General features: G+C 52.9%; 1 protein-coding gene across 13 annotated transcripts in view; it reads right to left on the bottom strand.

Annotated features, from left to right (window-relative positions):
* The window catches only part of Dab2ip (DAB2 interacting protein), a 185,583-nt gene that overhangs the window by 82,935 nt on the left and 85,257 nt on the right, over nucleotides 1-17,391 (bottom strand). For 12 of the 13 annotated variants that reach the window (XM_013073682.3, XM_013073681.3, XM_013073689.3 and 9 more), the window contains one exon: nucleotides 16,907-17,010. In XM_013073682.3, coding sequence (XP_012929136.1) covers nucleotides 16,907-17,010 — 104 coding nt within the window. Of the gene's footprint in view, nucleotides 1-16,772; nucleotides 17,011-17,391 lie in introns of all 13 variants that reach the window. The other variant, XM_021262129.2, reaches the window with a different exon arrangement.

The raw sequence follows: 17,391 nt of genomic DNA on the forward strand, positions 1-17,391 counted from the left end.
CTCCACTGCTCCACCTGAGAGCTCCAGGACTGATGCAGGAGCAGGAAGAGATGGGAGTTCACACATCCAGGGTACAAGGTGCTCCATTACGGATGATGGGCAGATGGGGGAGGAGAGGGGTCGGGAGGCCACAGCCTGGTCCTCCCCGGGCTTGGAACCTGCCCACTGCTGGAGGGAGAGGAAAGCTGGGGAAAGACACCTTGAGGGAGAAGGAGTTTCTGGGAGGGATTCTGGGATTCATCCACCCTTGCCTCAGTTCCAGGTGATCCACCAACAGAAGCAAATGGGATATTAACAAAGTTAATGCTGTAAATAATCTGATTAGTAAATTTCATCCATCACTCAGTAAAAGACAGGCTTGGCAGCCCTCTCTGGGTCTAGGGGAAGGGTGGCTGGATCTGGCTCTCTCTGTGGCCCCAGCACCCTAGACACGATGAGATCAAATACGAGCAGTGTACAGTAATATCTCATGTCATCTGCCCAAACAGAAAACAACAGAAAAACAGCATCTGCAAATGAAGAAACCTTACACAGAAAGTTAAAGTGACTTGCTCAAGGACACCCAGCTTTTAAACTTTCTCTTTACTCATCTTTTTCCTCTCCATTTTTTCCTCCTCCTCAACTTCTCACATCTATAGAAGACCTTTCCCTGTGGGCACCTGTCAGCGTTCTGCACATCCACCTGATATGCCACCTCACCCAAACACCTTCCCAGGTAGCACAGCCCAAATGTACCTAACTTCGGCATCCGGCATTAGCTGTTGAGGTATTCAAATCACCTGTGGCTCAACAAATATCTCTTAGTATTAGAGGTGCCCAAAGTGACCCTAATCCAGAGGAATGACATATAGACAAGTCAATGCACACTGGGGAGCACCCGGCACTGGGGAGCACCCGGCACTGGGGAGACAGCATGCAGGAAGGGATCTATGCCAACATAAACTCTGGGCTCCCCAACCTCAGCCACACCTGGCTGACCTGCATGGGTTCTCCTAAGGGTGTTGGTCAACCAAGTTTCCCCAACAGACTTGTACTTTTTATTGGTTTTTATTTTCTACAGTGATAAAAACTGCACAACTTTTACACTCTAGTGTAAAGAACCACGAAGGATGTTTTACAATTTATAGAGCTTTTTCTGCACCAATATTGACAGCTTGATCTTGTTTCTGAGTTTTAAAATATAAAGTTCTCTCCCCTCTAGGAGGGTGGGTGGGACATGAGCCACTTTCTCTTGCCCACTCCTCACCCTACGGCTTAGACCTTTAATGATCCTTTGACAGCCACCTCCTAGTGAAACCTACTAGTAGTATCCACCTCACCCAAACTAGCAATTAACTTGCAACTCACTACCCTCTCTACCATCCACTCATTCACCTTATTGAGAGTCTGGTATACATCAGACACAGTGACCATGATGGCCACACACACCATGCGGTAATATTGTATATAGGGGCTCAGGAGCTTAGCTCATGGGGAGAAGGATTCTTCAGGGGAACAAGGAATGTGCATGTTGACTCAACACACATCATACTACACATTTCCCTAGAAGTCTTTTGTCCTCTAAGGGACCCGACTTAGGGCTCTGCATATGATACACATTCATCATCCTGGAAGGGGATTTAGATCCAGAAAGCTGCAATACTAAGGGTGACAGGTCAGAGAGAGGAAAGGACTCTCTCAAGGACATAGCAAGGTTAATCAAGGACCTCAGACTCCAGCCCACTGTTTCGCCCAGCCTCACAGCTTGCTGACTCCTTTCAGGGGCTGGAGGGCCCAGGGAAGCTTCTCTGGATTCATTCAGCTCTGGATGAAAGAAGGCAAGCCTTTTATCCTGTCCATTTTGGGGAGCAGCTAGAGCCCCAAACTCAGGAAGAGGGACTAAGTCAGAACATCTTCAAGTCAGAAAGTCTTATTGTAAACCCAAGGCAAGGGGCTGGGGATATTACTTAGTGGTACAGGTTTTGCCTATCATGCATGAGACTTTGGATTCCATTCCAAGCACTGCGAAAAAAAAAAAAAAATCTAAATCTTTAACTGAGGGGCAGGGGGCAAATCACATCCCTTCCTTCAGTAAAACAGAGTCCTTAACGCCCACTTTCTGGGCTCCACTAGAGCCTGCTGCCAGCCCAGTAGCTGAGAACCCAAAACTGCAGGCAGGCGTGCAAGATTTAAACTGGCTGCACACACCCCTAGCTGAGAGATGACAGGCAAGGCCCCTCACCTCTCTGTGAAGTGCTCAACAAAAGCCAAATGTTCTTCTCACATTGAGTTCCCACACAAATGCCCAGGCTTGTTAAAAACATTCTTTGCAATAACATATGTTGGGTCCAGCCCATCTGTGAGGGTTAGACATGGTTTCTACAATCACTCCCTTACTCTCCCCAGCCCACAGACTCTGACCCTCTTAACCACCCTACCAGGGCCTGATTTTATCCCACCTTCTCCAAGAAGCTGCCCCCAAGATCTTGTTGACCAGCGTGGGGCAGCTCAAGCTTTCCCACGGCTCCTAGGTTCAAATCTTAATTCAGGTGATCTGTGGGCAAATTACTGGACTTCTCTGAGCCATATTAGCCCCAACTATAAAACAGGCTAACAATGACACCTATTTTACAGAATTACGGGAAGGACGAAACTACACCCAGGAGTCGCTGGCTTTCTTATCATGATTATTGGTGTTAGTTGGCTCCATTACAACCACTTCTCTGTCCCAAGGGGTCTACCAGTGGGCTCTCTGTGAGCCTGAAGGCTGCCTGGCAGTGGGGACAGGGACATGAATGAACATGCTTCCAAAATAATCCTGGGGCTGCAGAGTGACATCCACTTTGGTAGTTTTGAACTCTTTCAACCAGCACTTGCTTCTAAAGCAACCTCACAGAGACACCCTGTGTGCACAGTGCAGGAACGGGCAGGGCTGCTCGGGCAAGACCTCAGCTTTTATCCAGGGGAGCAGGCACTGAAGTCTAAAGCACAGCGAGCAGCCTCCCCAGTCCATGGGGACTAAGCCTGCCACCTCCCCAGATGGGGCCCTCTGCCTTCATTAACACAGCCCTGTGCACCTGTACTTGGCACGCAGCTGTGTCACTGCAATTAGCTCAGCTAAGGCCCCAGGGTTTTCGCACAAGGGTATTCCCTGATGGCTGAGGCTGGGCAGCTGTGCAGCCTGTAACCCCTGGGTGGATGGCCCATCACTCCGCCATACACTATTCCTCCCAGCTGGTTCACAGGGGCCCTAGGCTCCCTCTACATTACTGACTAAAGTGCAGGATAGAGGCAGGTAGGGTCTCTGGCTGGAAGGACCCAAGTCCCCCAGTAGCACTCCAGTCCTCCACCAGCACCCTGACCCCAGTTCTGACCACTACCCCACCATCCTGATCTTCCAGGAGGCTCTCCAGCCATTCCCAGAGGCCTTTCAGAATCCAGACGCATGATTTCTTCATTCACCCATTTCGGTCAATTCCAAGTGATAATGATGATGATAAACAACCAGTTATCGAGCTCCTCTTCTGCCACGTCTCTGGGTCTCTGGTAACTCACTGAACACCTCCTGCCCCAGGAGGCCACTGCCTCTAATTAGAGGAGTCCTTGGGAGGACACAGGCTTCAGAGCGCAGAATGTTTTGGCTTTTCAGGATGGGAAATGGAGGCTCAGAGAAGTTGAGGTGTTTGCTGAAAGCAGTAGAGCTGGTAGCAGGTAGAGCAGGATTGTAACCAATAGGCTTCTGGCTCTTGGGGTGGGAAGGGTGAGACCCTCCCCATATATGAAACTGATATCCCAGATCAGCATCCCACACTGGGACGCAGGCAGAAGGGGACACACACTCTCCTGGAGCACAGGGTTGTCACACACGGCTCAGGGAGGGGAACCCCAGCCAGGCCTGTTTTCACCTGCACCTTACTCTCAAGCCAGGAGGCAGCTCTTAGGGAAACATGGGCTTGCATTACAGCACCGTGACCTGGACTCTCCGGAGCCTGGGGTCACCAGATCTCTTATCCACTGTTTCTCCCTCAGGGGGAAGCCCAGAGCCTGTGCCTGGCACATCCAAGTAGTAGACGCTCAATCAAGGACAAGTTCCTTCCCCCAGCCTTTGCTTGGTGGTTCGTCTTCTACCCAGGCCTGCCCTCACTGCCTCTTTCCCTTCCAACAAGCTGACCCCAGGCCACTGCAGGTGGGTAGGTGGCCTGATACCCCTTTGTCCCGCATTAGCCCCTCCGCTGCCTGCCATGGACCCCAAGACGTTGCTCAGGATGGAGGCAGAACCCCTCAGCCCTCCTGTGGTTTGGGCCCAGCTTTTGCCATGGCAGTTTCCAAGTCTACACCCAAAGACAGAGCCCTCAAGAAGGGAGGATGTTTTGATGGATATCTCTCTTAATATCTTTCTGGAGCTTTGTCCAAATGCCAAGAGCACATCTAAATCAACAGAAAGGGAGAGGGGAAGATCCCATCCAGATAGTGCCACCTCTCAGCCTCAGGAGAGGAGAGACCCTGGGTGTGCAGGCAGGCAGGGATACCAGAAAGGGGCTGGGGCTGGGCTTCTGCTTCCTGAGTCACAGGCTGAGAGGTAGGGGGACCCACAGAGGGGCCAGAACAGTACCCATGCTACAAACAAGACACCTAAGACCCAGGGTAACAAGCAAGGCAGTGGCAGGACATTCATACTCAATTCTTCCTTTTGTACCTCTAGCGCCTGTGCTTTAAGAATCTCCTAGGATCGGCCAGGGATTTAGCTCAGTGGTTTCGCTGCCTGCTGCGCAGGCACAAGGACCCCAGTTCAATCCCTGATACCAAAAAAAAGAATCTCCTAGGCTCCTCGAATTTCCCCTTTACAGGCCTCAGAATTCCCACCTAACACAAGGGGTTGGCTTAGGCAATCACCAGGCTCCTTCCAGAATCAATGTGATGATCCCATAAAGTTAGAACAGCTGCTGGAGCTGAGCTGCCTGGCTATCCTGCGTTTGGCACTAACTGTACCCGGGAATTCTTGGCTTTGCCCGGGTCCTTCAGATGTGCCAATCCTCCTGCCCTCCTTTCCAGTTCCTGGGCTGCACCCTCAGCAAGCTGTCAGGCTTCCCTGGCCTCCTCCCTGGAGAGATATGTACCAGCAGAGAGGACCCCCAACTGGAGAGTGACTCACCCACGGTGGAATGTCAGGCACTGTGACAGGTGAAAGCAGGGAGGCATTTTAAGCCAGGATTAAGTTGGTGCCTTTCTGATGGCCACCCACTCTCAGGCCACCCCATGCCCATGGAACCCTCCCAAATTCAGGCCACTGCTCTGCTGAACATCAAAGACCTCCACATTCCCCCTCTGCCCCGAGTTACACAAAGAGAACCAATTCATGGGGCACAAGAGGCCAAGAAGGGGCTGGGACACTCAAGGGCCACACTTGGGCTTCAAAGACTGCCCAGAAAACCACACCTAAACACACAGGGCCAGGAACACACGTTCATGGACAGGCATCCATGCAAATGCACCCAGGAAGAGCACACCCACAAAGATCCGTGGATGCATGTAAGTATCCCACCTCCGCCACACCCACAGATCACACACACAGACACGTGTGCAGATCGGTCAGCACACATGAACACACACATACACACAAATTAACAAATACACTCAAACAAGCTCACATGTACACACTCATATTCAGCTGTCAGAGGGCACCCATGAATGACACTGACACACAGGCCAGTCACCAGTGCAGGAAGGGAAAGTGTCCCAGAAGCTCAAGTTGCTGGGATCCCAGAGGTAGGGTCCAAATCAATGCTGCTGCCAATCCCCATGGACTGCATGCAGGCCTCCCTTTGGGGAAGTCTCTGAGGACACTCTGTTTGCATCTTCATACCCTGAAAGCTCATCTTTACAGCTCTCTGGATGTGTGGTTTATGGGGTTGTGGCAAGAGCTGAAGAACCCGGTCTCTGCCTTGTCATCTCCTGCCCATCCACACCACTGACGTCCCCCTATCTGGCACACCTCTTAGGTCCAAGGGCTCCTCGATCCCTAGGAGTCCTCAGGTCAAATGCAAATCTCTGTCGTCCTTCCTGAAGAGGTGGGAGAGCAGAGGGTTTACATTCAAATGTCCCCCTAAAGCTTTAAGTGACCATTAGTGGGACTTTTTGGAGGTGACTGGGTCACAGAGGCAAATCAGAGACCAGACTGGCCACTAGCCAGAGGGGACCTCAAACGGATGTCCCCTTTGCACCTTGGCCCTGCTCACCCTTCAGGTCTCTCCTCCCAGACTGGGGCTGATACTTTCAGACCAGAGAAGTCTCTGCAGACTCATCACATTTGTAATTATAAAAGAATGTGTTTAATGCTTACCACCACATTGGACCATAAAGCCCCAGAGCAGGGGCTGTGGCATTCTGACAGGTGATCCCGAAATAATTCCTGAATTAATGAACAAATATTTCTGATAGAAAAAAAAGGAGAGAAAGTGCTCTGGGAGGCTTTTTAAAGGATTTCACTTAGGCACAATCTGGGTGGGCAGATACTAGTACACAGAAATCAGAAATTCCTGAGGTCCCAGCCAGACATTTGACAGCCCAGAGCAGCCAGTGACTCGCTATGGCGTAAATCCTCTGGCCAGGAGCACTGGTCATTAGCATAAGCTTGCCCCAGAGGTCTGGAGGGGCAGGAACAGCTCCTCAGCTCTTTAGCCAAGGACAGTCTTTCCTCTTCTCCCTCTGCATCCCTCCAGGCCCTGTGGCTGAGGTCCAACAACCTGACTCTCTTCCTGGGTGACTCACTGGCCCCAGGCCTCCTTCCCCATCCAAACCTCCCTGTTCTGTGCCCTGTGTGTGAGTGAATGCTCTCAGCAGAGGCTATGGGCAGAGTGGCAAGAAAACAATGCTCAGGGTCAGGGATGCTGGGATCAACATCCAGCCCTGCCATTTATAAATAACACTGAGGGCCACTGCCGCACACTAATAAGAATCACCCTAGGTATTCATGAAGCTCACTTCAGCGGCTGTGTGACAGCTTTACATGACTTGTTTAATTCTCAGCCCAGTGTGCAGGTGGGAGAGCAGAGGCTCAGAAAGGGCAAGCAATTTGCAAAGGGCCACACAGCCAGGAAGTGGCAGAGCTGGGCTCTACCCAGTTGCCTGCTCCAGAGCTACAGCTCTTGCATGATTCCTCTACCAGACTGAGTTGCTAAGCAAGCATCTTGCCCTCTCCGTGACTCAGTGTTCCCAAATGAACAATGAACGGGTTGATCTAGCTGATCTTGCAATCTTTTCCAGCTTGAGCTTGCCTCCCTGGTGACTTAATTGCTGGGGACAACAAATAATAGGGTCCTTCTGGGGACAACAGCTTGCCCCAAAGGGGAGTGCTGTGGTAGGTGCTGGGTCCCATGCCCCAGGGCATCAAGGCAGGGATGCCCTGTTTCTCCCTGACAAGAGCCACCTGGGCACAAGGGGACCCAGAGAGCCCTGGCCTGAGGACCAGTAAACCAGAGCGGCAGGAGGGATGGCGGGAAGAGGCGTGGTGAAGGCAGCCCCATAATTCTACCCTGGTGAGTGAGTCGTGCTGTTAAAATCACTTTTCACTAAAAAACCACAGCCTGGGGGAGCACTCCATAGGCCTCTCTCCCTCGGGAGGAATCTAGCGCCTGCAGGCCAGGCTCACCTGAGAGTTTGGCCTGAGAGCTCAGAGGAACTCCTGGGCTGGCACCACAGCCAATGCCCAGGCAAGGGCTGGTGTCCTCGCTGGGGCTCTGGGGCAGACAGGCAACTTGTTCTGACCTCTACTCCCACGGTAGTGGCCACTCTGGCCTCAGACACAGGGCTGACAGAGCTCTGAGAAGAAGGGAGGTCACTGCCACCTCTTCCCTACTTACCACACTCCCTCCATTTCATACATTTGTTCTCTGCGGCCTGCTCTCTCACACCTTCACTCCACTAGCCCCGCCAGGTGCCTGCCACAGGTGAGGCTTTGCACCAACGCTCAGAGTTTGGGCAGATCAGAAACAGCCCCTGCCTTTGAGAAGGTCGCTGCCAGGTGGTGGGAGAGACAGCCACGCAGTGGATGGTTAAGCGACAGAGGCCTGGTCAGGCTGTGCTGCTGGGGCATTCCAAAGCCCAGGAAGGGGTGCCTGCCCACAGGGGCTGCTTCAGGGAGGGAGTCTGGGGGGCAATCGGGGAGCTCTTGGAGCAGAGAAGCAGCAAGGAGTTGTGAGCGGAAAGACCAGCCTGTCCCAAGGCATGGAGGCTGTGCCATCTAAGGTGCTGGGGCAGGGGACTTACAGTCATGGCTCATTTTAGATGTTCTTTAAGCAGTTCTACAGGAAAAGTTACTCATCCCAATGTGAAGACTTGTGAAGGAAACAGATGCCACTGCCACCACCTCCACAGACGGCCTCCCAGCTTTGGAAACAATAATTCCCACCCAAGAACTCAAATGTAATTCTGCCTGCAATCCAACCCAAATGCCACTGGATTGCTTTATTTCCACAGCAGGAGGCAGGAAAAGAAGGCATCTGCACCTTGCACCCCATATACAGGCTCTTGGTCCCCTGGGGGGGGCTGCAGGGCCACAGGGCAGATACAAAGAAGAGACCAGTTCTGCCTTTCGACCCATGAGAAATGGGTCTGCCAGAAGCAGGACCCAGACAAGGTAAGGCAGAGAGAGGTGATACCTGGCTCTGTCCCCTATGGGCTGTGTGACCCAGGCCCTGGCACCTCCTCTCTCTGGGCCTCAGCACTCTCATCCATAAGCAGGAGAGAATGACAAATCTGGAGCTGTGTGCAGATGGCCAGGCCCTGCAAGGACCTCAGCCTCCTGGCTCAGAGCTGAGTGATGCTCAGCCAGGTTTGCACTCCTTACCTACCCTGCATCTGTCACCCTGGGAAGGTAAGCTGCGTGTGACCTGCCTCTGGGGTTGTACAGGCCCAATGAGATGACACATGAGCCAGCCCAACACAGGGCCTGGCCCAGGGGCCTGCACAAAACAGGCTCTAAGAGTCCCCTCAAGAACAGAGGGGAGGTGGCTCTGGGAGGGGAGCCCGGGTCAGCAGGATCTGGAGCTGGCTCTGGGCACCATCCCACCTCTCCCAAAATGCCCAGCTCACTCCCTCCCAAGGCACCTGGAAACCACCATAGGATGGCAGGGACCAAGTGTGCACTGGTGCCAGCCTGGTGACTACAGGGCAGCAACTTCCTGGCAGCCTGCACTCCGCCCACCTCAGCCTGTGGTCCTCCTCCCACTGGCAGGTTGTCTGGGCTCCAGACCTTGTCCCCTCCAAAGTCCCTGATGAGGGTCCCCTTTCAGAGTTCTGGCTCTCTGATCAGCGCTGCTCCAGCCAGCTCAGTCCCTGTGCTGGGCCCAGCTATCACCAGCTGACCAGGTGCTCCCCAAAGGGCACTGTGCCCACCTGCAGTGGCAGGCCCTGCAGCCCTGGGAGCAGCCACTCAGGCGTCCACTCGCTGCCCTCTGCTGCCCCCAACTGGTGGGAAGCCAGCTGCACAGACACCTCCAGCTCTGTCCATCTGTAGGACTCCTGGGAGCAAAGTCTCTGGTCCCCTCACCCTGCTCTGCCTCCTGGGACCAGAAGCGAGCAGTCAAGACAGAGAGGGAGCTGGGCAACTCACCTGGGCAATCCCGAGTCACAGAAAGGAGGGGCTGGGGAGATGCAGCTCTCCAGAAGGCCTCGGGCAGCCTCCGGAAGGCCCAGGGCAGAAGAACAAGGAGCAGAGAGGCTGTCCTCGTCCCTCCCTTCCTACACTCCCACCCGAGCTACCCAGCCAGCACTGCACAGGATGAGACAGAAGACTGCAGGTCTCCGACTGGGCTCTCCACTCCAGTCTGCCCTCCAAGGCCCCCACGAGACAGTCCAAGCACAGCTGTTGGGGGTGGGGATGGACTTCTGACAACCTGCTTGAGAAAAGCAGTTTGTCCCTTCACCCCTATCCTGAATCCCTCACCCCAGTTCTGGTCTCAGTCCACTAAATGAGCTCCTGACTCTCCCAGCCCCTGGTCAAGGATGCTGATCTAAGGTACATAGTGTACCCTAGGAGTGCTTTATCCTACTCTGGCCCACCTCACCTCCCTTTATGGGGACCCTATACTCCTGTTAATACAGCCTCATATTCTATCTGCTCTGTTCAGTGGTCTGAGTCTCTTGTCACCTATATTCCAGCCACTTCTTCACATTTCAGCCCCCAAACTGCTACCAAACTGCTACCTGCTGTCATTTGCTCCTACCGTTTCCAATCTCCTGAGCTCTACAGGAATGTCCTTTCTCCCTCTTCTGCCTGGAAATTACTTAGTCAAGCCCCAGCTGACCCCTCTGTATTTCTGCAGGTAGTAACTACATTTTAATCCTATTTGCACCTTCAAAGCACAGCACAGGTCCTGACACACAGTTGGTGCTGATTAAAAATGTGTTGGAATAAAAGAAAAAAAAAGATAGAGAAGAGCATGAGGAAAAGAAGTTAGCCACACCTGTGGCAGGACAGAACACCAGACACCAGAGCGTGACTCCCACCTCTGTATGCTCCTGGGCCAGAGCCCTCTTTTCCCTGAGACCTGTGCTATGGCTTAGGTCTAAGACTGCTCCCCAAAGTCTCATGCATTCACAGGTGGGGCTTTTGGAAGGCAACTGAATCCTGGGGGTGCTACATTCATCAGTGATGGATCACTGTGCCCTTGGGAGGTGGTCCAGAAAGGCTTTGTCACCAGGAGTGTGACCTGGAAGGGTGTATTCATGTCTCCGGGTGCTCCCTTCCCTTTCATTCTGCTTCCTGGCTGCCATATGTTCAGTAGTTTTCCTCTGCCAGGCCCTTCCACCATGTTGTTTCTGCCTTAGAGCCAACCAGCCATGAACTGAATCCCCCATAACCATGAGCCAAAATAAACCTCTCTTACCTTAAGTTGCAGGTGTTGAATATTTTGTCCAGTAACAGGAAAGTAATCCATCTTGGTTTCCTTTTCTTTTTTTTCTCTTTTTTTTTTCTGAGACAGGGTCTCACATGCAGTTCAGGCTGGCCTTGAACTCACTATGTAGCTCAAGTTGGCCTTAAACTTGTGGTGATCCTTCAGCCTTAGCCTCCCAACTGCTGGGACTATAGGCATGCGCCACCATGCCTGGCACACCTTGGTTTCCTAATCTGTACCATGGAGCTAATGAAACCCCCTTTCTATTTATTAATGAGTGACCAGCCTCACAGCCCACTGCATCCTGGAGTCCCACTTCCGACTTTGGCCTTAGAGTGCCTGGCCTCCTATTCAGGAAGTTCTGCGCCACTACACTCCTCCCTGGCCACCCTGGACAGCTCCTACCTCCCCACCTCCCTCTGCAAGAAAGGGGCCTCTTCCCACAGAAAGCAGATCCATACTAAGCTGATAGTAACTTCCTTTCTGGTTTGAGCAGTTCCCTAACCAGCAGGCTCCAGAAAGGCAGGGCTAGAGGGGCTGAGGCTGGGGGACCTGCTCTCCCACTACCTATGTGTCAGCCAGACACTGCAAGGCACTGGGTCAGGAGATGCAAGCTGCCGTGCTGAACTGAAGGGGCACATCAGCCTCAAGGAAAATTCCTCGTATTTCAAGGGGCAAAAGGTTACATCCAAGAAGAGGCATAACAGGGGCAGGACAGTAGCATTCACAGCCCTGCCCTTCAAGTCATCTCCTTTTCCACCAGGCAGTCCCCAGCCACACCGTGAGTCCGGCAGCCAGGGGGACAGTGTGCAATGGGCAGGAGGGAGCCATCAAGACCTCCAGGACACAGGGCATGGAAACAGTCACTTCCTGGAGTCCCTCAGCCCAGGAAGTGACAGGCGCTGGGAGAAGGGCCACCCTGTCCAGCTGCAGAGAGGAGAGGCCAGGAGGGAGCAGGCATGAGGAGCACTGGACAGGGGAGGGGGCTGCAGGGAGCTGGGCTCCATCACAGGCTCTGCCCTGGACATGCTGTGTGGTGCGGGAAGGTTCTCCCCTCTCTGATCCTCATTCCCTCCTGAGCCTCAGCCTGTACATCTCTGGTCATATGCCTGTCTCTATGTTGGGGAGAAAGAATAAACGTGGGAGGGCTCAGAGAGGCTATGGGAGTAGGAAGAGGGTAAAAGCTGAGAAAGCTGAAGTCCACCACCCAGCTCCACCCTTAGATGAGCCATCCCCCATGTGGCTCTGGTGTCCTGTAGGAGAAAGCCCAGCAGCTGTATTTAGTTCCCCCACTATTTCTCTCCGTCCTGCTCCTAACCCATTCTACACTCTAATCATACGGGGGCATTAATTTATTCCTGTTTCATTAGATTTCACTATAACTGGATTATTCTCCCTTTGTTCCTGACAAACTCTTACACATCCCTCAGAGCCCGCCTCAAAAGTCTGTCTTATAGGAATTCTTTCCTGTCCCTCCCCCCAGCCAGAGCTCCCTTGTTCTGGGTTCCAGCACCCAGGTGCACCTCTGTCATAGCAACAGAACCATGGAGGATATACACAAGCAAGCACTCATTCAAAGTGAGTTATTGAAAAGAACCAAAGACCTGCTTCCAGAAGCATCTGCAATCAGCCTGGTACTGAGTTTCTCTGCAGCTTCTGCCAGCCCCCTGGGCCTTCCCCTCTCTGACACTTCTCCTTCTCCATCTCCATCTTGTAAAAAATAGCCCTGAGACCTAATTTCAGCTAAACCTTCAAACAGGACTCTCTGCTTTCAACTTCCCGAAGAGGAATCAATTGGCTGTCAAGTTTCCAAGAGCCTTTACCACCTCCCACATTCTGACCCTGCTGCTCCTCTAGGTCAGCGAGAGGGGGAGGGGGGGGTAGAGGAAGGACACAGCCACATCAGGGAAGGCTGGGTCTGGGGTAGTGGCAGGTCCTGGCCCAGGCATCACACCCCTGGGCCCTGGCAGAGCCCCTGGACGCAGCCCAGTGGTCAGTCTGCAGATCAGGGCTCCTCTGCTGCCATGCCCTCCCTAGCCCTGGTCCAGAGAAGCCAGAGCTGGGTGATTCCGAATCCCAGCAGCCCGAAAGATGAGCCGGTCTCTGGTCACCTCCTCCCAGACCTCTTGTCATCTTGCCCTCATCCCAGGGTCCCCCTGCAGCTCTAGAGGCACAACCAGCCTCCTGGCACTGCGTGGCCCTGGGGACCGCAGTCCTGACCCTTCCCTACCTATAGGAGGGAGAAAGAGGTACCAGGTGGGCGTGAGTCCACCTCTCCCCCGAGTCCCAGGGCTGGTACGATGCCCACAGCGCCTTACAGCCAAGCTGACCAACTCTAAAGCCCTTTCTCTCTTAGCCGCTGCACTGCAACTCTTACGTACCACACCCACACGCAAACCCATGCTGCCTTACAAAGGCCACTCCCTTCATTTCACAGAAAGGGACACTGAGGTCCTCCCAGAGTCCCACGGTTTCTGAGGCAGAGATGTGACTGGCACCAAGCTGCCTGTGGCCTGCAGGAGAGAGGCTGGCTCTCAGGTGGAGAGAGGCCTATGGGGGGCAGTGCTCCTAGTGAGGTGGTGACCTCCAAAGAGCCCAGCCTTTCCCTGGCCTCAGCTGTCACAGAAGAGGTAGACAGAAGGAGCCCTGGAGACCACAGACCTTGGCACACCTGCTCTCCCAGAGGGGCACCTCCGTAGGAGAGGGTGACATCCTGTCACCAGGGATGAAGTCACAGCAATGGTGACAGTGATTCAATCACACACCACGGTGTCTCCCCTGCCTCCGCCAGGCAGAACATGTTCCCCAGGCTCCCTTGGGGTCTACACAGAGCGAGCGAGAGTCAGCTGAGCACGAGGATGTTGCTGCAGAGATGCCTGAGCAAGTGAGCCCAGGCCCAGGCCGGGGGAGGGGGTGCTTCTGGCCTGCACAGGGCCTGGGTGCAGGTCTGTGCCCACGGCAAAGGCCACGGTCACCAGGCCTTTTCACAAATGCCACACCCTCTGACTTCCACCCCCACCCTCCTCAGACATATACTAGTTTGGAGCCAAAAAGCAAAACGTGATTCAGATGCTAACTGTGGATTTTGTCTGTGAAGCACCTACCTGCATCACACCTGTGCCGGTACATTCACAGTGAGCCGCCAGGACACCCTTCAAGCCAGGACTGTCACTCCACATTTCACTGACAGGGACACAGGGCCCCAAGATGCTTTGTGACCCACAAGGTCACACATTGCACAGAAGAGCTAGGATTCGAACCCAGTTCCCCATACTACAGCTCTCTCTGAGTACCAGCCCAGGATAGAGTCTCAATTCACACCCTTTTTCTTAACTGCTGCACACAAAGGACCAAAGTCCCCAGAGAAGGACATAAAACTGAAATGCCCATGGTACCACCATGGTCCTGCCTGTCTCTCAGGAGCTGTATGACTCCAGAAATGTGACTGTACCTCTGTGAACCTCAGTTTCTTCAACCGGAAATTGGTGACACTCGTAGTGTTTTCCCAAGGGGTGCCCTGAGGAGTGGAGTGGCAAAAGCACCTTGGTAAACATGCTCTGTGCCCAGCAGACCTTATCCAGGCAGGTGCTCTGGGAGTGGGGTCCTGGGTTGCTCAAGACTCACGGGCCAGTGCTGGCTTGGATCCACAGGTTGTTTCCACTCCAGGAAATGAAATGAAGATGCCACAACACGAAAAGTGCCAAGCCAACTTGGCGGTTACAGAGCTGCAAATTATAGCAACTCTGAAGTGTGACATTCACTCATTACAGTAGCAGAGAAAGGGAACCAGCAAAGGAGCCATGCCAATGGGGTTTGTCCTCCTCCCAGCTCCGGGAAGTATGTGCTCATGGCCTGGGCTCAGAGGTACCTGGGTCCCAATCGTGGTGCCACCATTTATGAGCACTTGGAACTTGGCCAAGTGACCTTACCTCCTGAGTTTCAGTTTCCTCATGGGGCACTCAAAGCACCACGTTGTCTGGAGGACTAAAAGATGAGGGATGCAGGACTGCAAGCACAGTGCCTGGCACATACAGTGCTTCATGATGGAGGTGGCTACAGTGTTACAGGTCATTGTTCTCCGAAGTCCCGAAGGCTCACCCTGCTCACTGTGGCCCTGGCAGGAGTTGGCAGAGGATCAGTGGTCCTGGGGAAACACCGTCCCCTTAGCCCTGCGTTCAAGTCTCCACCTGACACAAACCTGACCAGGTCCCCAGCCTTCTCTCCTGCCAGGTCCTCTAGGCCCCTCGATGCCAGTCCCAGAGAGCGTCTCAATGTGCCACGACACAGGAATGTCACGCATGGCTAATGTGCCTCCACCCCTCTGCAACCTGGAGTCCTCGCCACTTTGCCTAAGCTGATTTCCATGTACCCTTCAGGACCCAGCTTAAAAGTAAGGTCCCAGGGCACCTCTCCAACCCCCTGGGGACACTCAGTCACTCCCGGTTCCCTGGAGCCCAAGTCCCCCCTACAGTCAAGGCTAGGGCTGTACACTCTGCACCCCCACCCTCTTTCCTCTGCTCCCGCTCACAGCAGCCCTGAGTGCTGACACAAGATGGGGAGCTCATCGGGGCCTTTGTCTACCTGGTGCCCACCTGGCCAGTCTTCCCACCCAGCCCGTCCCTAGAACATGCAGCAGGCGGGCCATAAAGCCTGCTAAGTGAAGCCACTGAGGCTGCAATGGTCAAATCTCCATCTCTCCCACAAGAATGTTCGCATCATGTACTGCAAACGTGCGCTAGTAACAATTTTTAAAATAAAAAATGTTTTAAACCTTCATGTCTGATACAGACCCAAGCTCCCTGGGGGAAGACAACATGTCTAGTACTTCGCTGCGTGTCTGGTGCCTGCCACCATAGTCTGGATGGAGGAACAGGCATGCTTGCTGAATGGAGCGAAGGGACCCAAAACTGTCTATGTGGGCACATGCGCATGGCTCTTTCAGGGGTGTGGAAGTCAAATGTTAAGAGTTGCTGGGTTCTGTTTCCACCAAGTCATTTAGATTTATAGTAAAAAGTATATTGTGAGTTGCCGAAATTTAATAGCTATGACATTCAAGGGGTGATCCAAAGACATGAATGATTAAATTTTAAAAATTACAGTAAAAGACACATTGTCAGAATAGGATAGGTGTATTCAAAGTAGGGGGAGTGTTTTCAGGGGAATTAATGGCAATATGACTTTTACTGTAATAAAATTTTTAATTTAAACATTCATTGTATTTTATGATCTCCTTCGCTGATCAACCACTTAGGGCAATTTCTACCTAATAAAAACATGAGTGTATCCTCATCTACTTTATTCCTTAGATCTGGCACCTCGCAACTTCTGGCTCTTCTTCAAAGTCAAAATGACCAGAAAAAGTACATGTTTTGAATGGACTCAGGACATCAAGGCAAACCACAACAGCACAACTGAAGACACTCGTGAAAGTGGACTTCCAGAGCAGTTTCAGAAAGTGCCAAGAACAATGGGATAAGTGTCTGAAGCAAAAGGGAGTATATTTGAGGAGAATTAATGGGTCTTTTACTATATTCAATACTTTAAAATTTAAATATTCACCAAAAATCACACCACATATATGCTGTGTTTTGTCAATTCTAAGGTATCATCAGTAGGAGAATGCAGGCTTATTTCCTACCAAGACAAAATGAAGCAACGATATGCTACAGAGTGTTCCATGAGAGATGTTAGAATACAGAAACAAAAACTGTGTATCTCAGTGGAGAGGTGCCCAGGTCCAGCCTAGCCTCTTCTTCCTAGTCAAAATGGTTCCAGGCCTGGTGGCCCTCAGGACTCTCTAGCCTCCACCTGCCCCCTCCCTCAAAGGATGGGACCCCCATGTGGCCCTCAGGGTGGGGCTGAGCCACAGAGAGGGGAGCAGCCGAGGCATTTGGATACCTAGAGCAAGGGAGGCTGGATGTGCTCCCGGTCCATGAGGCTCCAGGAAGGGGGGTCGCGGGGTCGCAGAGCAGCACCCCAGGGCGAGGTGGTGATGGTGGTGGCAGTGGCGGTGGTGACGCAGGGATAGTTACCGTGACCCGGAACGGCGTAGCAGCCGAGGGCTCCATGCTGGGGCTCTTCTCCGAGAGGCTGCCGGGTAGGCTGCGCCGGGAGCCCGGCCTTTCTTGGGGTGACTCTGTCAACAGAGGGAGAGAGAGCGTGAGCAAATTCAACAGCTCCGATATACACACCATCGTCTTCCTGCTGCCCCATCCAGCCCAAGACAACAAACTGGTTTCTATAAAATGGTGTAGCCGGTGTAGAAAAGTGTGGCATTTCCCCCAAAATTAAACAGAGTTACCATGTAACCCAGCAACTCACTCCTGTGCATATTCCCCAAAGAAGCAAAAACAAGGATGCAAATGTTCAAGCAGTATTGATCATGACAGCCAAATATTGTCGTAGATCCAAGCCAAGGGCCACCAACAGATGATCGGATAAACACGGCGTGATGTGTGGCTGCAGTGGAAATCACCTCACCCTAAAAAGAATCACATTTCCGGGTGTGCTACAACGC

The sequence above is a fragment of the Heterocephalus glaber genome, unplaced genomic scaffold, assembly GCF_053883595.1.
Source record: "Heterocephalus glaber isolate CG9 unplaced genomic scaffold, H.glaber_assembly_v1.0 deba00001479, whole genome shotgun sequence".
Classification (NCBI taxonomy): domain Eukaryota; kingdom Metazoa; phylum Chordata; class Mammalia; order Rodentia; family Bathyergidae; genus Heterocephalus; species Heterocephalus glaber.